This window comes from Halichoeres trimaculatus, unplaced genomic scaffold (genome assembly GCF_033239565.1).
Source record: "Halichoeres trimaculatus isolate MK-OKI-2021-1 unplaced genomic scaffold, fHalTri1.1 fHalTri1_scaffold_18, whole genome shotgun sequence".
In the NCBI taxonomy this organism is placed as follows: Eukaryota; Metazoa; Chordata; class Actinopteri; order Labriformes; family Labridae; genus Halichoeres; species Halichoeres trimaculatus.
Genome location: NW_027437196.1, coordinates 11,183,419 through 11,210,423, shown reverse-complemented (window position 1 = coordinate 11,210,423; position 27,005 = coordinate 11,183,419). Strand labels below are relative to the sequence as shown.

Below are 27,005 nucleotides of genomic sequence, written 5' to 3'. Positions count from 1 at the left end.
CACAGCCCAGGTTGACAAGCGATGCTTCAACCTGCCTTTGTTTTACCGAACAGAAACAATGTGATGCGCATCATGTTTTCTGTTCGAACTTAAACTCCAAAAAATTAAGTTACAGGTTCTTAAACACACGTGAATTAATGGGAGTATCTGGGCGCATGCACTGGATTTAAATGAGGCTTCTCCTCCGTCAGTCCAGGACTCTTTCCCTTTACTAAGGCGAGGATGGGCGTTTGTGGACTGCTCTGGAGTCTGCGTCACGTGGCCTAGTTTCTGCCCTTCCATTGGTCCAAGGCACGTGTCTGGGAGGACGGTGGGAAAACGTCACTCGGGGGGCTCGTATTGAAAATAAGAACAAAACTCCAGAGTGAGAGTATTAGAGCATCAGTTTAGCAGCCTCTTTATTTACCCTTAGTTTAGCTTAGGCGTAGGCACTGCAGAGCGCACTCAAACTGGATAAGCAGAAACTGCATGGTGCGCAAATGGCACATGTTGTAGCTCTGCGATAGCAGCTGTAACCCGAGAGTGAGGGAATATATGTGAAAAAGTATGCTTTTCTCAGAGGACACTACCGCAAGGCTTTGCATGGTGTCCGAGGCACTCCATAGAATTTGAGTTTATTTTTTTATTTATTTTCCGCGTGCAGTTTTTCCTTCATATTTCCCTCCTGAAGTTCCTTGCAATTTTTATTGCAACAGCGAGAGCGATAAAGGGGTTAAAGAGAGTAAAGCGGAATCAGTATGGAAGAAAATGATCACGGCAACAGAGACGCGGTGGAGCGGCAGGAGTCGGCGGATGAATCCAACAGAGGCATCCTTCCCTTGTTACAAGCGCCGGGGAACCCGCAGATCCCTCACAGGGTCACCAATTTCTTCATCGACAACATCCTGCGGCCGGATTTCGGACGGAAAAAGGACGGGGGCGCAAACCGTGAAGAGAGTAGCCTGGCATCGCGGGAGAGCCACAACAGCCCCGTCGCCCCTCAGACCGAGCCTGTGGGGAGCACGGTGCCGGCGGAAGGGACCTCCACTCCTCACACGGTCACCGGGACCAAGAAGCCCGCTATAGCCGCCGAGGAGCCCCTGAAACCCCGCGGGGAGAACGGAGACCAGTGCCTAAGCTCAGACTCAGACAGTTCCCAAGCCAGCTCAAACCCGGGCCAGTCAAAGCCCATGCTGTGGCCGGCCTGGGTCTACTGCACCCGATACTCGGACAGGCCTTCTTCAGGTTGGTGCATACGTTTTTAACTGTATTCTGTACTATCAGTAACCTGAAATACCCCGTAACACTGACCCCGGATGCCTTGACCGACTTCTCCCGAGCTGAGAGAAGCGAACCGTGCTGTGCAGCGAAAAACAGACAATTTTCTGAATATTAAAGCAGCCGGAATTTATTAAAATAACATTTTACGCACGACACAAGGCACATGGTAAATTACGGACACGGCGAATCATATTTCAGTGTAGAATAAAACTTACGTAAAAATTAAAATTAAATCTGTCGCTGTAAAAGTGGGGCCTGTTTTGTTTTGTTTTTGATTCAGAAAATTTTCGAGTTTGAAAACGCCGGAGTAACTTCAATTTTTAAGTTTCAATCTTAGAGAATAAAATCGGGAAAACAGCCACTTGTTTTGATTTTACGCACGATTTTTTCTGCTGCAAAATGTTCCCATTCAGAAATCTCCTTGTATATTTCCTCGGGGTTATGCATATGATAAGATTAGGGTGCCACATATACTAAACGTGCTGACCGGTTATACGTCTTCTGCATCATGTGCAGCGTTTCAAAATATTTTGGTACTCATGTCTTTGCTGTTTTGTTGCTCAGATTGTGAGTTCTGTTTGGGATGGATCAAAAATGCATGTTTTTGCAATGGACGATGCCATAGCATAGCCCATCCATGTTTGAGAGTTTTGGTGCCATTTATGAACTTTATTTACAAGAAAACAAATGCTACTGCCTCGGAGCCTTCAGGGGGACTAATATGTTGTGTTTTTATCTAAGTATACATCAAAAGTGGAGTACAACTTGTTCTCATGCATTATGTAACGCTGTATGGTGTGGCGTAGGCGACTACTACGAGTTGTAGCCGCACAGTTTTGATGTACACACACATACACACACCCGCTGATTCATCAGTAGAGGTTCGGCCTGCGTTATGTTGTTTTGTTAGGAGTTTCCTCTCTTTGAAAAGGAAAAAGGGGCAAAGAAGCGCTCAGTCACTCCAAAGCTCGTCCAAAACAGGCCTCCATCCGGATGGAAAATTAATGTGGATATAATGTGTGCGGCTCACATTCTGCTCACGTTTTGTCCCATTGAGGAGCTTTTTTTTCAAGTGACCCACAAAAACTGAGATGTAGAGTAGTGGCACTGAAATGAATCTTGGATTTAAGTTGAAAAACAGTGGCTACGATTTTTGCCCCAACACTGTTGTCCTATTGGTTGATAATTCCATATTACTACAGAAAGAGACGTGTGTGTGTGTGTGTGTGTGTGTGTGTGTGTGTGTGTGTGTGTGTGTGTGTGTGTGTGTGTGTGTGTGTGTGTGTGTGTGTGTGTGTGTGTGTGTGTGTGTGTGTGTGTGTATGAACGTACGTACGTACGCATGTGTGTATAAGTCAGGGAGAGATAGAAACAGGGTGGGGAGGGGAGTTTGCTGCTTCTCGTGTATATTTTCAGTGGACGTCTCAACATTTTACACTCGAATCTGTTTTTTTTTCCTTTTTTTTCAGTGTGCCAAAAATGCTTCAGGGATTCAATTTAACTTATTTTGGTGTCAAAAATGGACTCCAAAATAAAGTTAGCTGATGATTTAATGTGTGTATAAACATGTGTTTTTACTTGTTTCTTCATTTTGGATACTAAAATTGTGTAAGATGGAAGTTTTTCTTCCCAAACAGACTTTACGCACGTTTTGATTCCACCCAAAATCAGCAGTAGTATGTAGATGTAGGTCTACGTGAGTGCGTTTTTGGTGGAAAACCTTACAGATACTGTAAAACGTTTTATTTTTTTCCAGCAATATCATAAATGATGAATATCAAATTAACGATGTTTATGTTTCTGTGACCCCCTCCACCCCCGCATCCCTCCAACTGCAGGCCCCAGATCTCGCAAACCAAAGAAGAAAACGACTAGCAAAGAGGACAAGCGACCACGTACGGCCTTCACAGCAGAGCAGCTGCAAAGACTGAAATCAGAGTTTCAGACGAACCGCTATCTGACCGAGCAGAGGCGGCAGAACCTGGCGCAAGAGCTGGGCCTGAACGAGTCCCAGATCAAGATCTGGTTTCAGAACAAGAGGGCCAAAATCAAGAAGGCCAGCGGCGCAAAGAACTCCCTGGCCTTGCACCTGATGGCACAGGGACTGTACAATCACGCCACCGTCTCGTCGAAGGACGAAAAATCAGACAGCGATTGATTTCCAGAGAAGTCACGAGCAGCCTCCATGACGAAAAAGAACCTATAGTGATCCTATGATAGATTATATAGAGATATCACTACCTACAGGAATATTTAATGATACCACAGCAGATACAAATACAATAAAGCTCTATTACTATCACTGCAGATACACCAAGGGCCCAAAACAACACAGAGATACTTCAAAGACACAGTAAGAGTCCCTACTGGAATATTTAATGGCACCATAGCTCTCTATAGGCTCCTACAGGAATATTATAGCGATTTTTCGTTATACGGGAGGTTTTGTTAAGCCTACAATGCAATAATTTCATCGAATAAAGGGCCAGTGTGTAGAGTATACCAGCATAAATTGTTTTAAAAAAATAATAGAGATATTTCTGCAATATCACGTCTATAAAAGATGTTGTATAAAGGTATGTTTTCATTGTTTGTCCCCCACCCCTCCAGGAGGTAGCTTCAAATGCTAACACCCCTCTTTTTCTATAGGCCTACTGCTAACCATGATTGTCATCATACTTTGAAGCTGACACTTCGATCTGTCAGTGAAGTGAGCATACTGAAGTCCAAAGAATATTTTTCTGCTGCATCCAGGCTACTGTGAATTTAAATAAATGCTAACTCGAGTGTTTATTGTCCACGCTTTGTTGCTTTCCTTTGTTGTGTTTGTGTAAAAAGAAAAAAAAAACGGACAGAGGATTTTGGACGGTGCTTCTATTTTGGAAAATGTCAGACCCTTAATTGGACGGAATCTGAATTTTGATACGCTTTTTAAAAAATGAAAATTAAAAAAATAAATTCACAGGAACAGTTTTTCAACGTGACTGAGAGAGGTAGCGATTTTTCTAACATAACTAAAGGTTAGGCTTTTTTTGCTTACATGTGTGCTCGTTTCATAGCCTTTAAACAAATCTGTGCGTATTTCATTCGTTTTGCCAACACATCAGTGCAGCTATAGTTTTGAAATAGCAATATGAATCATGTTTTGTAGCTAAATGCATTGAAGGCTATGATGCTGCCTTTAAAGTCACAAGAACAACTGTAGCATAAAGACAATGATGACAACCATTTTGCGCACTCCGAGTATAGACTTTAAACGCAGGTTATTGGATGTTCTTGTCAAATCTTTCTCTATATACAGTTTTATTGCATATCCATATATCATAAAAGAAGGCAAATCCGTCAGTGACTGTACTACAAATGTTGGAAATCTCTTATTGTTGTTGAAAGGACTTCATGTGTATTTATATAGATTATATTGAGAAAAAAATCTATCCAATGACCAGTGTTGCTTTAGAGTAGATATCTGAGGTGTTTACACTGCTTGTTTATCTTGCAATAACTTCTTTTTGGTTTGTCTTTTTTCTTTTCTTTCTGTGAATGAAAATAGTTTATGGGGCCTTTTGCATGAGAGCTGCAATTTGTTGTACTTGGGGCAAAAAAAACATCTGTGTTTTTAAACTTTGGTCTTTATCGACAGGAAAGTATGATCGAGCTAAGTTTTAGACTGTATCCATACCAAATTGTGGACTTTTTTGCCTTTCAAAGTGTTTTTGTTGTGTATCTGCAAAAAGTGTGTGTGAATTAAAATCCACCAAACAGAAACACACTTTGCCTTAAAGTTCAGGTGTGAACTTTTTATGAAACATGACTGTGCCGAATCAGAGAAGCAGTATTACTTCAAATGCAGACTATTCAAGTTTAATGCCTTTATGAAAACTGCTGGTACGACATATTGAATTTACTCATCAGCGTATATCTATCTATATATGAACATGTTTAAATGAAATTACAACACAGAGTTGTAGAATACAATGCTATTTTTTATTTTATGTTGAAGTATTCTTTGGTATAAATGTACATAATTTGTATCATGTATTAATTGTGTAATTAACTGCCTCCTGAAAACTGCAAAAGAAGAGTAAATAAACCTTGAAGATTATACACAAACAAGTTTCTCGCAGCTTTCTGTCAAGAAATAGATCTAATTTTTAATAATAATTCATGCAAAAAATGCATCAATGGCTAAAATTGTCCAAAAACAGAAGGGCATATACAATGGTTGTTTCAAATAAATGTTGCCAGATGTCAAATACCCACAAATGTAATCACAAACATTATTTTGCACAGCATGACAATCCTTTCCATGCAGACGCCCACTCATTCAGGATCACATTCATGGAGGATCAAATTCATGGGTTTTGAGATTAAAACATTCGCAAAAGCATCCAAACATTATGCAAGGGAAAGCCTTGAACAATTCCCAGGCATGTTTTCCCCAACAATGCCTGATCTGCATTTCCATACTTGCACCGCTAGTCTTTGAACGCCATGTCTAACGGCCAGTGACTAGCATTGGAGCAGATAGGGCTGCTCCCAGCACTGTCTCCACGACGGTCAGTCTTCCTCGCCGCTTCTGAAAAGAGCCTGGGCTTCTATCGCAGGGCAGAAATGAGAGTCGAAAGGGGAGAGAGGGGAGGAAAGGGGAGGGGAGGGGGGACACACTAGAGAGGGAGAGAGGGAGAGCAATGAAGGTCAAAGCCTGTCATGGCTGCAGGTGGCTGCCCCCCCCCCCCTCCCCTCAGTAACCCATTCTCCACACACTGCTTTCTCACTCACCAATTCTTACTCTCCCCCTCACTCACTCACACACACACACACACACACACACACACACACATCATACTATCACTCTGTTTTATTTTATTCTTGCCTGGCACGCACACGTCCCCACACACTTCATTCATTTCTCTTCCTCCTCACATGCGCACATACCCCTTGTTGTTTTGGTGCTTCATTCAGCGCATCAATAGGAACCTTCATCAAAAAATTCACAAGCAGGAGAGCTCCCTGAAGTTCAGATAGGGACACCAATGCATGAACAATAGCTGAAGCTGAAAAAAGGCTGCATGCATGGGCACATTCTGCTGGAACAAAAAGCTTTTATTGGAGAGTTATTGGTCTGGAAGTGAAAATTAAAGAGGTCAAGTGGGCAGAAATGGAGCGTGTTTGGAGCTTTAACGGAAAAGTCTCGCTCCAATGTGTGAAAAATGACAACATGAAATGTAAGTAATCTGGGGAGATATCATTGTGGAATAAAAACATCTTCTGGGGTTGTGTGAAGAAGTTTTTGAAAACGTCCGAAACAAAAGTTGGTTTCTGGAGATGGATCGCGGAAAGTTCTCATGCCGCAAAAAATGGAAGTGAGCACAGGAGACATCAGGAAAGTATCAATGTCTACCTCCAAACACAAAAGAGCCCCCATCCTGCTATGACCTCTCCCACCCCCCCTTTCCCCTACTGTGTCATTTACCCACAGTTTCTAAATGCTTCCTCCGGCCAGAGTGGAATCTGCTCAGAGGTGCCCGGGCTTTGTGGCGGAAACATAATTAAAGTGGTGAAAGATGTAAAAGGTGAAGAATGGGGATGACATCAGGCCAATTTCACACTTGGCACTCGAATGGCTAGGTCCAAGCCAGGACTCTTGCCTCGCAACACAGATCAAAGCCCACTGTCACCGCACCAGTGCAGGAAAAAAAAAGAGGCAAAAGGACACCTAACTATGCTAATCCCCAGGACGAATATATTTTAATCTTGTTAGAATACAAGTTAATGCCGTGGCTCAGTGACTGAACTTTTCGGCAAGAATGAGAGGTGGACAGAATTACTTTTACCTTTTCTACATGAGGTGCCTCTGTCTGGCTCCGGATAAACAGCTAGAGTCTGAACAAACTTTCTTTGGGACAAACTCAACACATTATCAAGCCCTGTACTGTACACAGGAGGCAGAAAGCAAGCCACTGAAAAGGCGAGCAACAGTTTTCATTAAGAACAACGAAAGAGGGAGAGGGGGAAAGAAAACTCTACCCCAGAGGCTGTCAGTGACCCCGTCTGAAGCCCCACTAGGGCACCTAACATGCAAAGGAAATGAGTATTTTGTGGACCGGTTTGTCCCCGCTCACACTGAGCCCTCCTCTCTCAAAAGCACCTTGGTAACCCTTGATCTCTCATGTATGGAAGTCAGGGCGCTGGGGCCTGCAGAAGTTGACTAGGCAGACAATGGCAAGCGGATGCTTTCTGGAAAAGTCACACCCAGGCAACTCTCATTTCACACACGGTGTTTGAGCGACCTCTTTGAAAAAGAAGAAAAAAAAAAAGAGAGATGCAAGACTTTTTCTTTTTGTTCACTTTAACGAAATTCAGGAAAACAAGTGTCCTTGTACTTCTTCCCATGTAGCTATGATGTCTGAGTTCAGCAAAAATGTTTCCTGCTTCGGGCGTGAATAAAAACAAGAACTCTTGAATCTTAAACTCTGTAAAGTTGTTTAAAACGTTGTTGACCGAAAGCACTTGTTGTCTAAAGAGAGTGTTGAGGATGTGCCGCTGAAAGGATAACCTATATCATAGAAAACTGTGGAAGTGATGTGGGAGATGAGGAAACAATTGAACAGAAAGGCTTGAATTTAAAGAGTGATTGATGATTGAAAATGTGTGTCATTTGCTCAGTCTGTATCATGTTTGTTGGCAGACTTTCACATTGTCTTCTGCAAAACCTCCTGCTGTGAAATGAAAACAGATCGAAACAAAAGTCCCACAACTAAGCGTAGATGCTCATTTCAAACTTTGTAAAGTAATGAGTTCAAATTTCACCAAATGGAAGCAAACATTTTTCATAAGGCATGTAAATTTATTATTTAAGATCATGAAATGTTTAAAGTGTTAAAACGTTAAGTGTTTCTGCTTCAGTGGAGCATAAACAGTGAAAGTTGCAAGAAACAATTTTTAATGCTTTCATTTTTTTCTTTATTAGTTCGGGGTTCAGTTTTAAGTAACTGAAAAAACATTCGAAATGTTCCCATTACAATTTAGAGGTGTCTCTAAATTGCTTGTTTTTGTTCAACACATATCAAAAAAAACCCTGAAGATCTTTTTGTTCAAGATGTGAAACAGAAAAAAGAAATACTCAAAGTTTACGAGACAGAGCCAATAAGAGTTTTTCACCTCTGACACTTCTGGTTATTGATGGTTTGAAATTCTTCATTTTCTGTTCATTTACAAACAAGTTAATAAAATGAAAGTTAGAGCACGAGTGATAAAACAATAAAACTATAATTTGTGAAAAATACACCACAGTGGCCTTTCTCTGCTCTCCCATACAGCACGAGTAAAGCAGAGAATCAAGAAGCAGGGAGAATCTTCTCTCAAATTTCTTCATCGAACAGGAAAAATAACAACTGAATGCCAGCTGTTCATTTTTTTTTAAAAGAAAAGCCAACACGAGGGATGTTTTTTTTCAAAATGTTTGACAAACACAAAAAGTTACTCCTTCTCTTTGTACAAATTGAAGTCTCATAACTTTGTGTTGTCCTAAATTTAATGTCTTAAAACAAAATGTTTTATCAGAAGTTTTCTCATCTTTACCCAAACTTTAAACTGATGAGAATGTAACAGATGGGTACTTACCTGCCTTGAGAATCTCTGAGGTCGTAACTTTGATTGAAGCAAACATTACATGACTAAGCAAAACTTTAAAAGGTATAAATTTTGTCTCCTTAGAACAATACAGAAATATTTCCCCCCTCTGAAATCTTTTGTCAAAGTTTGATCCTGTATGTGTTCAACGCTGCATGTGTCCTTCCCTGAATTAAAGACTGTTAAAAACATGCAAAATGGAAATAACGTTCCTATTTCCAACCGGTTTCCAGTAATATCACAGAAAACTGAAACTTTGTGTCGTCTGGCGGAATTAATTCAGGGAAGGAGCCAAAGGTATGACTGCTAATGTGAAATTCTGTATTATAATTTCATAATTCATAAGTTGAGGGAGTTTGTTCAGTTAAAAAAAAAAAACAGATTTCTTGAACAGGAACAGTCAAGGTGGTGGTGTTTCTTGGGTTGTCTTAGATTCATCTTCTACATACGAAATTAAGCTGTACAGTGTACAGTCATGCCATTTCTGGCTTTTCTTACTGAGTTTGTGTTGCTTGCTGACACAGCTCGACAGGGTCAAGGATACATCTGACTCACCTCAGGCCCCCTGCTCTCCCCGGGGGACCGGCCTGTCACTCACTTTGTGGTTACGCATCATAGCTGACAGAGGCACAAAGTGAGAGCTCGATGCTGCATCAACAGCAGAAAACATCATCACCAAAACCCATCCTTAGCATGACATCTTCCTTCCTAGATTCACCAGCAGCTCTCTGCACTGCAGAGGGGGAAGAGAAAAATACACATTCACACCACGAGCCAATAATAAAATGTCATTCAAAGTGAGTAGGAAGACCTAAAAATAGAGGGTTTGGACATTTACCTTAAAATTCTCCTCCTTGCAGTTTGGATGTGGGGTGCCTTGCAATGGAGCAGTGAAGAAGTGGAGGCCTGACCTGCGAGGATTCACAATGAATGGGTGTGATGGTTAATTTCAGAGTGTTTACTGAAGCTGGTTGCACACATGTACGCGCTGTGATCCAGTTAAATGTGTCTCCAACTCGTTGGGTTGGTGTGCCTTTAATTGGTATTAGTTGGATGACATAATAAGAATATGCATAGAGCTGAAGCTTTGAATGGTCACTGATCAGAGCACTTTGTTCTCTGTACATTAAAAATAAATATAGCAGAGAAATACTGTACAGTATCACTTGGGAATACAAATGAGGCTAATGCTAAAACTCAGACTGAGACATTACCTCAAGGACGAGCGCACAGTGTATGTAAAATAAAGATAGTTTTTACATCTTGTATGCTTCAAAAAAAAAAAGAGATGCAAGGGCCTTTACACTTTGTGCCAGGCTACAAGTGAAAATTTGAACAATAAAATGGAAGCTCGCCAAAGACTGAAGTGAAGAGCAAAAAGCAGATTTCATACTGAAGTAAGGGTCACGCATCAGTGTGGTTTGTTTGGTTACATGTGTGCTACCAAAATACAGCAGCCGTGGCTCCGCTAGCTCTGTTTGTATCAAAATGCAACAATTGAATAAAAAACATTCAGGAACATTTAGTTACTGTGATAAGAGGTGGCGAGAAATGGAGCGTTATTGTGAACTGCTTATTTTGGTAAAAGCGCTGACAAAAGCTGTTAACCCCTCACTGATTCCAGCTCCATCCACCTGTCTAGACTTCCTCAGGTTCGACATTGTTCTCAAATGGCCAAAGACGCCAAAAATAATCATCTCGGTTTGAGTTGGCAAACAGGCGAGCAGGCGGCTCAGTCAACCATGCCACAGCTCGCAGTAGTGGGCGTCTCTCCTTCTTCTCCCCTCTCACTCACTTTCCTGCATGCTGCCATTTTAACTGTTCCTGAGTGGCAGGCGAGAGGGCGGGGTTGGGAATGATGGCGGCCATGATGGTGGGATCGCTACACCCACTCCTGAGGAGCAGCCTCAACATCAAAGCTACTTCACACATAGGGCCATGTTGTGGTTCAGGTCAGAGCTTAGGTTTGAGGACGAATTCTGGACAAATTACAACATATGAAAGCTTAAAACTACGTGAACTCAGGGTTATGCGTGCACGGCCAAACATCTCCAGAAAAAGATTTATATAATCCCAGCAAATTCTAAATGGTAGCAAAAAAATAGTCTTATTATATGCTGACACTCCTGTAAAAAGTCTTTATCTGTAACACTAGAGACAGTTGGGTGCCTGAATTTTAAGACACAAAGCATTTCTAAACTGTAATTCTGCATTTGTGTCCATTTGGTCTCAAATAGACATCAATAAGCAATACTTAATATCTTGAACTCCACATTGTGTTTTTATAAGTCCTATTAGTTACAAATACAAATGAAATGAAAATGAAAATTAAGGAAGCACATTCCCAAGAACTGCATGTTTTATGTGTTTAAGTTTGAAAATCACAAACAATTTAGTGAAAAAATGATAAAAAAATAAGCTTAAGATACAGTAAAATTACAGTATACAGGCCCAAGGTAGGAATCTTTCATTGGTTAATCAATACAAGCATTTAAAAAATTAGATGCAACATAAAATAACTCAACTGAAAGTCATTATTATTAATAACAAGGTCTTAAATACATGAGAAAATACATAAAAATGTAAGGATATTTTTTTTACAGTTACTTACACACTGATTTTATCATCTGAGATCAAATGAGATCAGACAGATTAAAAATGAAAACGAACTTACTGCACATGGTATGCACACTCTCCATAATGTAAAGAAAAGAAACAAAATGTTTCACAGAGAAAGGAAAAAAAATATTAAATCAAAAATTGGGAAAAAAAAAGAGAAAAAAAAAACATCAGTCCCTCAAAAAATGTCATCATGGCATCAGAAGAAGTCAAAGAAAGTAACTTGTAGTTTCAGATTTAACCTCGACCCCTTTGTCGTGTTGTACTCTAACCATCCCATAGTCCCGTTTCCTGACAGAAAATGTTAAATTTATTGAAACCACAAAAGGAACTTTCACCAACAAATTCATTCTTGTGTCCCTCAAAGCAGATTGTGTATTATGTGGGTCACATCCGTACCCCCGCCCCATTTCCCCACCCCCAATCCTGGAAATTAAAAAGAAAAAAAAAATGACTTCCTCAGATGACCTGAGTGGTTTCTAACCAACTACATTTGAGGTCAAAGTTCATCATGTCCCCTTGGCAACACCAGGGCAACAAGTAACGGTGTCTAGACAGGTCATGGTATCCCCCCTATGCCCAAGCTAACCCAGCACCCCCTGGTTCTTTCCGGAAGGAGGTGTCAGCAGCAGCCAAGTGCAGGGTAAACAGGGCAGAGAGGGGGTGGCCTTTGGCCCCAGTGAGGTCGGATCAGCTCCTCCACCCTCCGCTGATCAAAGCTGAGGATCCTCCATGCCAGGGGTTTGGTCAAAGGGGGCAGGGTTGGGAGATGAACTCTGCGTTTCTGTAATCTAGACGTGTCCAGACCCGATTGTCTTCTTTCACAGCCCAAAATGGACCCTTCCGGTGCCGCTGATTACATTAGGGAGGACAGCCTCTTTTCACTGAGGCGCCTGGACAAAAGAGGTGCTTCCGTGCCCCTCGCCATCTGGTCCCAAAATAACAGAAAAGTTCCCAGAAAAAAAAGAAGAAGAAGAGGAATAAGCCCAGCCAGCACCCAGCCTTAAATGAAAGGGCCGCTGTTTGAATAGATGGGATGGCTGGACAGATAAGCAAACATACAGTAAAGCCTCACGCGTTTACGCAGAGATTGGAACCCAATCTAAATCAGCAAATAAAGCAGTGTGCAAGCGCTGTGATGAGCAGGTCTGCAAACGACGGATGGATTTAACCAGAAATGGAATTCTGCTGTGCACCAAATAAAGAACAGTGCCACACATAAATCATCATTTTCACAAACTATCAACGCCCAGGGGCTTTCCATCAGTTTCAGCTAATCACTGTGATGCTAACATGGACCAGATCTGTGGTTAAAACGTGAAGACTACCATTCGGGATAGTACAGTTTTCAACAATGCAGACAATACAAAGTAACCAAAAAAAAGAAAAGCAATGCATCCAGCTCCCTTTGCCAAAGCTGAGTGTCAGTGTTTTGCTTGTGGCGTCATGATTTTTTTTTTTTTTTTTTTTGTTAAGCCAGTGCTGCTACTGTTTAGGCACAGATTATTTGGTCTAATTGCAGCTCACGTTGCCTTGAAAAGCCTCACAAAATCCAGCAGCTGATTATTTTTAGAGCTCTGTTATAGCTGAAAAATGCTGCTAACTGGTATTCCATGTAATATTACTCGTATTTGTAACCTTGCTTAAAATTGTGATGAAGTAAGTTTCGAGTTGGGATTCTCTTTCAGTAAATTATGTTTAGCTTTTAAGTGTTTATTGCTGCCTCTAAGTCCTGTATGTGAGTTGTAGATTGACACAATCATGACAGGGTTTTTGAAATGAAAACAGTATTTTTGTCATCATTACAAAATTAAAAAGGTGTAATTGATATTTTTAAATATGAGGATGAATGCAATGTGATATGGAATGAATGTAAAGCAGTATGTGTAACTTAAATATGCTAATCACATCTTTTGGAGGTTATTTCTTTACTATCTTTAGCTTCAGTTAGAAGGTTTAACAATGTGGTTCTTCAGGTGAGCTACATGGTGTTTATCTGACGTAGGAAAGTAGGAATCCAGGCTTCTGGAGCTCTATTTTCCTAATACTGATTATATGCTCCACTATGCATGACTTGTTTTTCTACTCGCAGTCCACAAGGAAATTTGGTAAATAAACAACCTCATTAGTGGCAAAGGTGATGCCGCCCTTGATTTTGAATGGTTCTGTCAGGAGAAAGGTGAATGTGCAGCATTGAGAAGAGAAGTTGGATTGAGTAGTCTGCCCATGTGGGACGACCAGCTTTGTTATGAAAACTAACAAAGCTGAAAATCTGAATTCAGCTCTTGGCTGGCATTAGCCAAGAGAGGAGGATGTAGGGAGCAGTTTGTGAGAGTGGAAAACTTACCAAAGAGGACATATGTGTTGCAGACATGTGGCTTCCAATAATAGAGAAGAGTGTGATGGTTGTCTGATGATTAAAAATATTTTCAAAACCATAAAGTTGATTTCTGAGAGTTTCACTCCAAGAGTGGTAAGAGGACACTAAACTATCTCACCTACAACTTTTTTAAATTCAAGTGTTCCTTGAGTTTAAAGGTAGATATGGCGGATTAAAAAAAATCCACTTTAATAGTTTTGCAACATCACTCTAAAGCTTAAATAGAACATAAGATGTATGCATATTTTTGTTGGAGCTAGGTCATCCCAAATATCCAAGGTAAATTCATGCGCCTAGGAACAACTTCAGAAAAAAAAGTTTCTTTCATTGCTCGAAGTTGTAGAAAAATTATGCAAAGCTGATTTCATACACTGAAATTCATTCAAGTTCAATAATTTCTTCAACTTAACCTTTAATGTTGAATATACAGTATCCTTGGAATGAGTCAGCAATATTTTTTATGCAAGGTATTAAATAACAGAGGAATTTAGAAAAGCATTTACTTTCAACTTTTTTTATTTGACAACTTTTCAGCTATTTCTCTCTCTGCTCTTTTTTCATTTTTTTCAGTTTATAAATTGAAATGTAAATAACTTAGTGTAAAACTAGCCGCTGCACAAGCTAACAGCCTCAAACTGTAGGAGACAATTTCAAGCATGCACTTCTCTAAGCTGTTGAAAAATGGTCAAATTGTTGAAATTAACATGCAGAAAACAATGACAGGCTGCTGGTGCTACTCTTGACAGCTACATCCTGAGAAAGGTGGAAATTACTGTAGCCCCTTTTACAGAGCTGCTTCACACATGACAACGAGCTCCTCTCATCCTTGCTGTGATGCAGCAACATCCTAGAAAGTATTTGATGTCTCTTTTTTTCCTCCAGCTTTGTCATTTCGAAGAGAAACTCTTAATTTAGAAACAATGTGGAGAGATTAAAGTGCAGCAGGTGAGGAGCTGGGAAGTCTTTGCTTTTCTTGTCTTCTTGGGTGAAAGTTCCAAACTTCAGAAAGGAGAAAGGTAACGGCTCTATGAGAATGACTTCAATTCAAATTTTAATTCGATGTAGAATAACAAAGCATGGCCGAGCTTTTATTTTGGCAAGTCAAGTCTCTCAAAAAATAAAATAACTTGATGCTGCTTCAGCTTGTTCTTTGTATACATTAACTTTAGTGTTTGGCCTTCACTTTATTGATTCAAACAATCTAAAAATCATGTACAGCAGAAAATAATGAAAAATTCTAAGGTTGATAGGCTAAATGCTGCAGGATGGCAATTTACCAGTAAAGTTTGCAAAAGTAAATAATTATTTAAAGTGTGGGCGTCAGCTGTGCATTGAGGCTTCCAGGAGTGTTTTCACCTTTGAATTTTTCCATTAATTACTTATACTTGAACTCATTATGCCAGTGCAAAGCTGAAAAAACTAGATCTGCTTTTTCAGGCTGGACGGTCTTCAACTGAAGTGGAGCAACAAAATAAAAAGTTTTATATCTATGAATTTGTGGTTTTTCTTTTTTAAGCAGGTGATGTTGGAAAAAAATATTAATGGAGAGAAAGAAGATTCACAAGCGCATCTAGGGATGAAGAAACCTCAACATACAGTGGTGCGAGTGGTGCTGATGGTACACACCATTTTCCTCCCCTGCCAAATGTTGATTCCCAAAACACTTCAGAGGAAATGCAGGAGAGTTCTTTCACCAGCAGGTCAAGCCACATCTGACAAACACTGTCCAGTAGTCCATGAGTGCTGCTACACACCTGGAAAAATACAGCTTTTCAACAACTTGCTAAGTGAAACAGCAATACTAAGGGGAGCTCTCCTGTTGCCATCACTGAGTAACTTTTCCACCACACTCTCAATGCTTTGTGAAATCTGATTTTTGTTTTACTCTAAACAACAGCAGCATTATTAACTTCAACCCTCGACTGATTCATGATGTCTGCTGGGGGTTGCACATGGCAGAGACCAGCTCCAATTCACAACTGCTGGATGAGTGAAGTAGGTGTGACATATAGGGGGCAGGTGGTGGCAGTCAAGTGGTGTACAGAAGCATACTCCCAATCTGTACTTTCTTAGCTCCATAATTACATTTTTGTTTTGTTTTTTCACAACCATCTCTAAATAATGTCATCAGGCCTTACAGAGGACTCATTATTCACTGCAACAAACAAGCTGGAAATAACATTCAATCCTATGGAGACCTGAGAGCTGCATTCCTGGGAGGGACTGGAGTCGCCGTGTGAAACCAACAAGAACCAACACGACACCTGGCATTTTCCAGCTAAAGTGGGCTGCTGCACACTGCTGAGCACCATGGCGAGATATGCCTCTTAATTGTTCAAGTTTTGAGAGTACTGAGGGGGAACAAAAATCACACATATGTCGTCCCAATACAGATTTTTTTTAACAAGGACACTTTTTACAGATATCGTCATAGAGGTTAAAAACAAACAAAGTTACTGTCAGCATCAGTTGAGGGTATATGACAGGAAATGTAGAAAGGATATCACAACATTTGACTATTGTAATCTTTGCCTTATCAACAGTATTGACAACTCAAAACACTGTTGCAGTTTTTAATTAAGCCTCTTTGGGACATATTTTTAAACCAAACACAGACCCCACTGTTTCAAATGCATTGAAAAGTTAACATAGTGCTCAGATTGCAGGAACAACTTGGTGATCTATAAAGCATGACAGTTTCTGAATTCATTAAAAAAAATCATAATACCATCATTTTGCCAATAGCTGACCAGTATATTAAATCATACCAACTGTGACATTCTGAATCTCATTTAGCAGAACTGCTGTTTGATACTGAAGCTTTGTATTGATAAGTGAATCCGTTTGTCTAGTAGAAGTTTGCCGACAGTGATACCCAGCTGAAAAGGCACAGCCCCCAAAATGTTCCACAGGAACCGTCAGAGAAAATTTAGATGCAAGTGAGCATGAATTAAAAACATAAACTTGTGTATCGGATGAAGGGGATGTGTTGAGTTTTTTTTTTTTTAATTGACAAAGTTTTCACAAAAAGACTGAATTTTAATTACAGGGTACAAAGTTTGAGCCTCTGCAGAAAAAACGTGAGGTTGCAATTTTTTTAATTTTCTTACGGTATACCTGATAAAACTTTATCAGCCAGGTTTCAAGGGTCACATGCTACATTTTGGCGATACAAAAAAAAAGAATGAATGGTTTTTTTTTTTTTTTGCAAATTCTCTAATTTTATCATGTGAACTATAATATTGTACAAAAAAAGAAGTGCAATCGAAAGTCACTTTTACAGTGAATTTACTGAAAAAAAAAACATGCTGCACCTTTCATTCATTCAAAAATTTGTCAAACTTTTGGTAACTTAATGAGAACTCACTTCATTTCTATTCCAATGTTCAAAGTGAAACCAAAACAAAACTTTATTCAAAATATTTCCTTCTGTTTATCTTTACCTCTCAGCTTACCTCATGAAAACTGAATTTCATCAAATGAATCAAGACCAGCCCGTTCTGAAGCAGAGCTACGTTGAAAATTGGAGCATTTGCTGCTTTTAATGTAAATAAAGTGGTTGTGAGAGTATGGATGTGCTTTGATGTTGTAGTGTGAACGCTCTGGTACAGTTCATTGACCTCTAATTGCTGTAACGAAACATAACTAATGAAAGGTCAGCTTAAAGAGGCGATGAAGACATTTTATAAGTCAATGCCTGTGCATGGTATTAATTTGAATTTAAGAGAAACACAAGTTTACTCGTGTTTTTTTAAGACAAAGATGATTACTCCTCTTTTTGTGTATGGCTGTTTTAACTTTACAGAACGTGAACAAATACCTTTAAAAAGAGTTTTTCAGATAAAGCACTTGAAAATTGTTGGAACATGTCCACTTCAGAACTTATCTACTGGCTGCACTTCCAGTGACAAGGCCCTGACTCAAAGCCAGTGCAAACATTTTAAAGAGGGTAATTAGTTCACAGTTAAAGCCATAATCACCTCGTGATGAAGATGAAAGGAGTCGGGGGAAAACAAACTGGAAATGGGCTGGTACCATTCACCTCGCAGTCGGATTCTAGAGGTCATGAGCTAAGTCCTGTTAAGAGCCTCAAAGGGCAAACGCCTCGCACCGAGCACTTTGTGTGAGCGTTTGGATACACGGCACACAAACATGAAAAATATCAATTTCACATTTGGTTTAACGCTTTCACACTTTGTGTCACTGACACCCAGAGAGGAGGGCTGTGGAAGACAAAACACAGCTCCTGGATAAGGATCATGTTAATGCCTATCAATTAGGATCAAAAAAGGATTAACTGGCATGGTTGCAGTGGTAGGATGGGGGCCTATGCAAAGTCACTGAATACTCGGGGTCACACCCCTGACTTCATTAGGCCTGACCTTTCCGAGCCATTGTGTGACAGGATAGAGACCCTGCAGTCTGTGTTCCCCCTTTACCCATCTTACATGACTTATGGGGAGTGGAGTATGAGACATGAAGAAAAGCTGTTGGAGATCAGTGAAAAATGAAATATTCACTTTCAAAGTCCAGGGAGACTTATTAGGTTACTCCAACTATGTGCAGGTGGGTATTTACTCATCAGCCCCAAACCTCCCTGCAAAGGAAATCTTTTTTTTTTTTTTTTTTTTTACCTCAGAGAGGAGTGAGATTTACTAATTAGTCATGGTGCAGCCTCCCTTTGCTATGATGAACCACAGGGTTTGACGATCTCAAACTCTGCCTTGCCGTCTTAATTCACAAAAAGGTCAAATGGCAAAGAAGAAGCAGGTAGTCCAGGTGTGTTAAAATAAGCCCCAATTAGGGAAAAATGCAAGAACACCCTCAAGACTCGCAGATCCAAGTCTGAAGGAAAGTTTCAGTAAAGCTCCTGGAAGGGGAAATTGAAATGCTTTGGGATTTTGCAGAAGTGCTTCTACATTTAAACTCAAAAATATACAAAATGCTGGGCTTTCAGGATTAACAGACAAAGGATAGATGTTTTTTTTCTCAAAACTGTTTTTGACACTTTTTTAAAGCTTAGATTCAAGACAAGAGAGAAGATAAACTGTGTCTCACTCTATAGTTTCTCTTTGGAGAATATTAATTAATATTACGGTCTTTAATCGGGTTACACTTTTATTGAAGCTTCCTTTTAGATGACTTAAAATGAACTCAGATTTTCTGACATACATTCAGCTTGATTTCAGAGTCACATAAAGGTCAGAGCAGAAGGTTTTAAGCAGGTACGTTATGGACCAGCTGTACAAAATCAAACTTCAAGAATGCACAACAAATATATGCACTGCTTAGTAAAACTTTCAAGCTCCAAAATCCAGCATGCATCAAGCTCTATGCAGCAAGTAAAGAAGTTCAGGGACACTTCATGTTCTTATATCAGTGCTGGACACTCAGCTGAGACAGAGGTAGAGCAGGCTAAGATAGCTGACCCATGCTTCATCAAAGCGACCACTATCATTTTCCATCTGCCTTTGTATAAAAGACTTTAATTCTTATGAAGCAAAAAGAATCTCAATGAAGCACTTTGATGCTAATGAGTAACTGTTCCACTGTTTTCTTTGAAAACGGAAACTCAAACTGGACTCCTCATCTCCATTTCCAGCCCTCGGTCCAGCGGTATGTGCTCAGGACTCAGGAGTAAAGTAAAACAGCAGAAGTTCATCTCAGGCCAAAAGTTTCTTCCCAGAGAGTAAGCACTCGCTCAGGCTGCTGTGGAGTTAAAGCAGGCATGCAGCCTTGCACTGCAGTCAAACGGTGATCACCCAGGCCTACAGCCTTCTTTGTACCATTTATGAGGGGTGTTATAGGCGAGCACGCTCCATTGAAAAGCCAGTGGTGGATTTACAGTCAAATTAGAACAGGAGGAATCGCTGGAGCTGTCAAAGCAACACAACTGAGTGGGGAACGGACACGCTACACACTTGTGCAGATCTTAAGACGAGCAGGGGGGGTCACAAACAGTGAGGAAACAAATACACAATCGCCACATCACTGCAGTCAAAGAAATCCAGTTGTTTACTTACCTTTTAAAAAGCCTTCAAAGTAATTGTATGAAAATGTGTCAGTGACAGTGCAGTTTTCAGGATGGTTACCCTCCCCTAAAGAGGATCTAAAAATCATGTTATGTTGATAGTGATGTTGTGGCTGCACTCTGCTCAGTCAGTCAGTGAGTGGTGTGTTTTGGTTCTGTTAATGATAAACAAAGGTCTAATATCTCCAGGTTAAGATCTGTGTGTTTACAAAAGATCAATTTCATACCTCAGAAATTGTGTTTGAGGAGAGATATTTTGCTAAATCCACACGATAAACGAGTCACTCATGTTGTTATTGTAATAAAGGTGCATCATGAATATTGTAATAAAGGGGAAAAAGGCAGCTGTAACTGATCGGCAGCAAAAAAAACTACTGTCTCACCAAAGTGTTTCTGGTTGACTGAAGCTTCAATGTAAAGCTGTGCTTAATAAAAGCAGAGTTTCAGTCTAAATCTGATTGAGGATGAAATAGTTTTTCATTTTTAAAACCAAAGTAATTCCTCTTTGCCGGTGTTTTCAGTGCAACAAGACAAAGTAAACTTTTCATTTCTGTGAACCGTCCACAAAAAGCTAACAGGTCTGAGTGTGCAGAGAAATCAATGACATTAAAATTCAAAATAACGTTGGTTTTTCTGACCTGCCTCTTCAACATGTGGATAAACCCCACCTGCTTTTTTTCCTGTTTTCTCCATTTTCAAGGCAGCGGAGCACAGGCCCAGCTTACTCTGTTACTGACAGCTACTGTTGTGTTGTGTGGCATCAGAACACAGTCCGCCTGTCACGCAGAGGTCTTAACAGCGCAAGAGTGAGTATTCAGGACAGCAAAGGTCACCCAAAGCTCTCAATGGGTCAAGGTCTACAACGCAAAATACAGCACTTTTAAATTAATGTTGTAATGGGCGGGTTTGAAACTCAGAGTGCATTTACATCCTGAGCTACTTCATTATACAGCAGTAAAGATCGATTTCTAGAACCTTGAATTGTTGTATACCCACATGAAAAACTCACAACACAACAACTTAAATTCTCATTAAGCATTAAAAAAAGAGACAGTCAATATATTTACGCGCCCATTAACAACAAAATAATAGCGTCCATTACAACAAAATAAAAAATGTCAACAGGCATATTTGGACCATATTTATAAAATAAAATCATGTGAAATATTTTTTTAATACAGTTGTATTCATTGTTGAAAATTAACAACCATGTCTTTTTTTGTTATTGATTGCTTGAGTGAGAAACTGAAACAGATATTTTTGTATTGAATTGATTTAAAATGCTTGAATCGCCTTTTATCAAAAATAAGAATTATTTTTCGATCAGTTTGTGAAAAAAACACCGTAAATTGTACTCAAAGTACATTAGGACTTGAAATTTGTTCCACGTTATGTTTAGGAAAATTTAAAACTCTTGAAATCAATCATATCTATTTTTTTTATAATTATTATTAGCATTGCTTAGTACCGACTGACCTACTCAGCATGTTTTAGATGACGTTGCCAAGTCAAAATTTGCCTTAAATAAAATACAAACGAACTGCGTAAATCGTTCATTAAATAAAATATTTTTTTGTATACGATTGTTTCTGCGGAATGTATTTTTAACACGTCAACTCTAAATTCTGCTTCAACGTTTTATCTTTATTTAAAAAACGTTTTTTGAAAATTAAATTTAATATTCCATCGAAAAACACTGAATTTTAATGAAACACTATTTCAAAATAAAATAAAAAACATAATTCAAATAAAAATAGTTCGCGAAGCACTGTTCCAAAAGTATTGAAATTTTAATTCAAACACTCATTTTTTTTTTATATGTGCATGCCTGTTTGGTCCATTGTTTGTTATTCTTAGAACTGAACACAAAAAGTTATTTTGCCATGAAAGAAACTGTGCAGGATTTTTGCTGCGAGTTCAGATTTCTTTTCTACATCATAGCTCAGCTCTTTTGCCACTGCCTCAACCTAAAATGGACGCTGCTGGCTTTGAGTTATCAATGCTAGGCCCGGCTTAGGGTCACAGCTGTGCAGTTGTGCTCTTAGAGCAGGAATGGGCAAATGGATCCATGTTTTGGCACACTGCCAGCAGACTCCTTAAAATACAGTGAAGGCCTTGATTTAAAATATGCCACGCCAATGTCAGAGGAAACTGCGTCATTACGCAGCAGAGGCTGCTGAGATAAACAAGCCAGCGTTTAGGACAGACAAAGGCAGGTGCCGCTGCTGTACAGAACGATCTGTGAAACATGCTCCAATCTTACTCTGTGTGTGCACAGAAATAAAGCAAGCAACCTTTTTATTACAGCTCAGGCTGCATAAGAGCCCAGATGAAAGCCTGTTTTCTCCAGACATCATCATGATGTTAGACCTTGTGACTGCACTGTGGGTGGAGACAATGAGCCAATAGAAATACAGGAGGAAGATTCAGAGCCATTCTTGCATCAGCATTTTCCAGCTCAGCTTCAAGAGAAAGTTTGAGGTCCATACCCATCATTATATTATGAAGAGATCACAAATGTATGTAAATAAAAATCATTTTTACTCATGAGTGAATGGGGTTGAACGTGACGAACTGTTTTTCGACGTTACATCATGTAGAGTTGGTGTTTGCAGGCTAGAGCTCAACCTCTGCTGATACTGGTGTGTGCAGCAGGCTAACATTTCCCCCAGGACATCCCAATCTCTCACTTAAAGCATTCCTCAGATTGCTTCTCTCAACTTTTAACATGCCCAAATGTGCTTTAATGAACAGGTCAACACAGATCTTACCATTAGAGCGGACACGCTGAAGTGTCGAAGACAACAGTGTATGACAGGGATCACCTGTGGAAAATAAAAGATGAAAAGAAACTGTGGTCAGAAAACACTGCTGCTGAGACGGAAAATTAGGAAAAAATACTGACAAACAATAAATGCAAGAGGATTTAATTAATTTATAATTTTATTTTGCTTACAGATTTATTAACCCAGCATGCATTTTAATATAGATAATGCACTTTCAAAGGTTTCTTTTTAAAATAGGATGTTGCAAAGGTAAAAATTGCTAAGACAATTTAAACTCAAACTGCCAACCTGACTTTGCCGTTTTGAAAATGAAAACATGGACTCTCGTTAAAATTACTTAACTATTCCAAAATGGATCATATCTAATTTTGGATGTAGTAAATTTTAGTGACATAAATTTGGTTTTAAGTTTTTTTGAACAAAAAGTTACTATATTTATAATTAGAAAATTCATTAAGGCATCACTCACACAAAAAAAAACAAATGATTAAAATTCAAAAGCTGAAAAGGTGTGATAATGAACACCATGTCGTGTTTTTATTACAAATTCAATTCAAGAAATGTTTGAAAAGCTTCACTTTTCACACATCCTTACCTTTTTGATTGGAATTTTGGTCATTGCTCCAGGTACTGGATAAGGTTTTGGACACCCCTGCAAAGATATTTTGTGCTTTAAAATGGGTCTGGACGCCTCACTGAAATAAGTTCAATCAACAGGCACTGGAAAACAATTTGACAATGAGACGAGACGAGAGTGACTAAGCTGTCAGAGAGAAGACGAGTATGCACTAAGTAGGAGATAATGAAGAGATCTGTCCAGGCTGGTCACTAATACAGCAAACAGATAAACATCACAGACTCAGTGAGGGGAGAGGAACTTGTGAAGTCAGGGTTGGGCTGGGGGGCACTTTAGGAAGCAAAAGTGAAAAACTTGGAGCAGCTGCTTTCTCTATTCGAAAACACATTTGTTGCTTTGTGAGAAATGTGAGGCTTTAAAGATTTAAAATATGACTCGCATATATTTTGTTTAGTGCTTCACGAGATCCTGAGCCTCGGCTTAATTAAGAGGACTTTAGTTTTTAAAATCCCCATACAGGTAATGAAATGTGGAGAATGTAACAAGTCACAAGACATACATTAACCTCTGTATCTTCAATGTAACGCTCTGCTTTTTTGAATAAGTAGTTATTTAAAGAGTCCTAAATCAATATGGAATCAGAAAAAAAAAAGTTTTGAGGAATAATTTTTCACGATGGGAAGGGACTGTAATTTATATCTTGAAAAAAGCAGTTTAGAGTTTATCAGCTCCTACTATTTGATCAACGGCAAACTGCACACACCAGTTTAAAGAAAAAACATCCATTTCATAATTACAAGTAGCAGCTGGAATTTAAATAAAATGCAAAGACAGCAGTTGCTTCCAAAAATTATTGGGACATCCTAGGAGTAACAATCCAGACAAAATGGCTACCACCCATCCCAGTAACACGCAGGTAAGAAACAACAGAGAAACAGGTCAGGTATAAGCTGCGATCAAGTCAAAAATGACAAAAAGCAACGGGTTTGACCGCTTTTGGACATGTGTGGACCGAGAGTTGCCGATTTGTAAGAAAACAGTTATCGAAACGATTAAACATACACACACACACACACACATACACAAAACAGGGGTTAAAAAGATTCCATCCAAGAGTTAACATTCACGGCCTGTTTTGTGTTCAGTACATGCTAAAGCAGCTGTGGACCGTTTCATCAAAGCTGAACATATCACTCTGCTCCAGACGCTTTCTTTGCTCACATCAACCTATATACGTCATGGGTTACAACAACAATGCTATAGCAGCCATCTTGGCCAAAAAAGAGCAGACACTGAGAGGAGGGAGGAAGGCTTCCCCCTCCAGTCATATGACTACACTGTCTGCAGACTGCTGCAGTGACAGGGCAAAAGCGTCTAGACAGGTCTGAGGCAGCAGTGGATCAGTGACAGACAACTCTGGCCTCCATTTTATTTAAGGGCACACATATTAAATCAAACACATCTTCTCCCTTACAGGAAGCAAATTTTGGGCAATTTGATCGGAATCAATATTAAATTGAAACTCTTAAAAAGTATTGACAAGCAGTGCTCCAAGTTTCATCAGCTCTGCAAAGATTGTGAGGCTTAATCTCTGAGAAGTAGAAAACAATGCACGGAACATCTGGGATTTTCAATATGATGTGGCACTGCAGCTGGATGAAAACACATTAAAATATATTTTATAAATTTGTAAAAGTCAGAAGAAAAAGCTGTTTGTCACACTGTGTGGTAAGAGCTTTTAATCAGCTTTGAGAACTTCTCAGAATTTACGGTAAAAAGATGAAAATAAAAAAGAAGTGTCAAGGATTCAAGAGGTTAAAGAAACAACACAACCCTTGCCTGAACCCAGCAAGTGCACTGCAACTAACCTTTTATGAGCTGGTGCAGGCTGCATACTGGATGGTGCACTCCTCTTGAACTCCAGGGGTGATAGCTGCCCCCTGAGGAGCCTGAACAAGGACAGGAAAGGGCATATAAATATATCAAGACGGCTCACTTAATCTTAAATCAGGGCCACATAGATTGATCTATAAGAATTAGCAGCACGTGTGAGTAAAACTGTGTCATTTGTCGTTTTTGTCATTAACTCTTAATTCAACTCTGAATCGATGAGTCAAGAGAAGACACCCCACCACCACCAGGTGTCTGCTGAGTAACAGGTAGCTTAAGCGCGCGTGGGGTTAATCAACAACCTCACGTCAGCAAAGGTGCGTCACCTGCGCAACCTCCTGAAGTAGTGCGAATGAGGTCAAGCCTCCAAAACATGAAAGCTACACAGTCACAAAAACAACTAAATGCACATGACTAAAATGCGCATTATTTCTACAGCCGCTTTTAATCGGGTTAGTTACGGTTTGTTGTGGGAGAGCACGGCAGTTAATAATTTAGGCTAGCGAGTCGTGTTTTTGGAACAAAAACCGCGGTTAACAGTCTGAAATGTACATATTTTGGCTAACGCAGTATCAACGGCTAGCTAGCCAACTTGCACTCCAGCGTCTGTCTCACCTACCTGTACATAAAGAGCCGTCTGCTGATAGACTGCAGAAGAAAAAACTTTCACACCGTTTATCTAAAAATATTTTCGGCTCAGCCTGGCGTCTCCTGGGCGAAGGCGTTTGAGGTGGTGAGCAAAAAATCCCATTTCCAGCGGGCGGCTTCCTCGTAAACGTTCAAACAGAGGCAAAACTCCATCTCCAATTTTATCAATTTCAGACAGACTCCAGACAGTCTCCCAACGGTTACGTGCCTGGTCGTCCTGCGCGTGCACGTCGAATGGCGCGGGAAGCAGTGATAACAGATTCAGAGTGACAGCAACAACAGCCAATCACGAAGCACAGCTGAATTTTGTGTCCAATTATTGTAGCCAGTGAGTTTAAATCCCGCCCTTCCGCCTCCTCCTCACCCGGCTGTTGACAGTGCACTGAATAAAACAACAGCCTGAGTTAAGCAGTTCATTGCACTGGGATGTGGGTCACTGACTGCAGTCTGCCCTCAATGGGAAAATTACATGATGTTATTAATTGCTGTGGAATACTTTATACGAGTAGATAAATTACGGTTAATTCGACGTCACTTAATGTAAATTTGTAATTTTGCATTTTAAACATTCGCAATAAAAACTAAAAAAACAACAACCACAATTAGACCTATGTATGTGTGCACCAACTATTGTTTGAGAGCACACATCAAACTTGTTAAGTTGGACAAGTAACATATACTTTTCCTTTTAAGTAGACATGAAAAAAATCAAGATATCTAGACTTGGAACCTAGTGTTACACCTATAAACTCAAACAGCAAAAATAAGTGTAATCATTCCAGATGATTTTTATTTAGTTTTATTAATTACTATTACAGAGAGAGAAGTAGAGGGATGTCAAAATTTAAAAAAAAAAGTTTGAAAAGAATACATCACTATTTAATTAACTATAAAATAAATAATAATAATAATAATAATAGTAATAATCAAAGAGAGACTGCAAGCCAAACAAATTTTGTTATACACTGCACATGTGCTGTGCTGGAAGACCTTAGATTTGAAAAGTTTTCTGAATTAAAGATGCCCTAGGGCTTTAGAGCACCTTACTGGATACTGGATCCAGTATGATTTTTTTATATGCAAACCCAAAAATATTAGATATAAACAGACATTCATAAGACTACTTAAAATATCCGTGTGACCATGTGGTGACATTACTGTTTGACCTCTCATTCTAGAAAA

General features: G+C 39.6%; 1 protein-coding gene and 1 long non-coding RNA gene across 2 annotated transcripts; one reads left to right on the top strand and one right to left on the bottom strand.

Moving 5' to 3' along the window:
• Window positions 1-363: 363 nt before the first annotated feature.
• en2a (engrailed homeobox 2a) lies at window positions 364-5,352 on the top strand. Its single transcript, XM_074694039.1, has 2 exons — window positions 364-1,224; window positions 3,099-5,352. The coding sequence occupies exons 1-2, from the start codon at window positions 738-740 to the stop codon at window positions 3,416-3,418; spliced, it is 807 nt and encodes a 268-aa protein (XP_074550140.1). The 5' UTR covers window positions 364-737; the 3' UTR covers window positions 3,419-5,352.
• Window positions 5,237-26,054, bottom strand: LOC141807821 (uncharacterized). Its single transcript, XR_012599866.1, has 6 exons — window positions 25,795-26,054; window positions 25,154-25,234; window positions 23,304-23,360; window positions 22,694-22,747; window positions 9,731-9,803; window positions 5,237-9,625 (listed from the first exon to the last, which is right to left on the bottom strand). It is a non-coding gene; the product is annotated as an uncharacterized LOC141807821 (long non-coding RNA).
• Between the last annotated feature and the right edge of the window lie 951 nt (window positions 26,055-27,005).

Excerpts from the sequence above, each read along its gene's own strand:
- en2a (XM_074694039.1), top strand. The coding sequence starts at position 738 with ATGGAAGAAAATGATCACGGCAACAGAGACGCGGTGGAGCGGCAGGAG. Across the intron at positions 1,225-3,098 it reads CTCGGACAGGCCTTCTTCAG|GCCCCAGATCTCGCAAACCA; the intron begins GTTGGTGCATAC and ends CTCCAACTGCAG.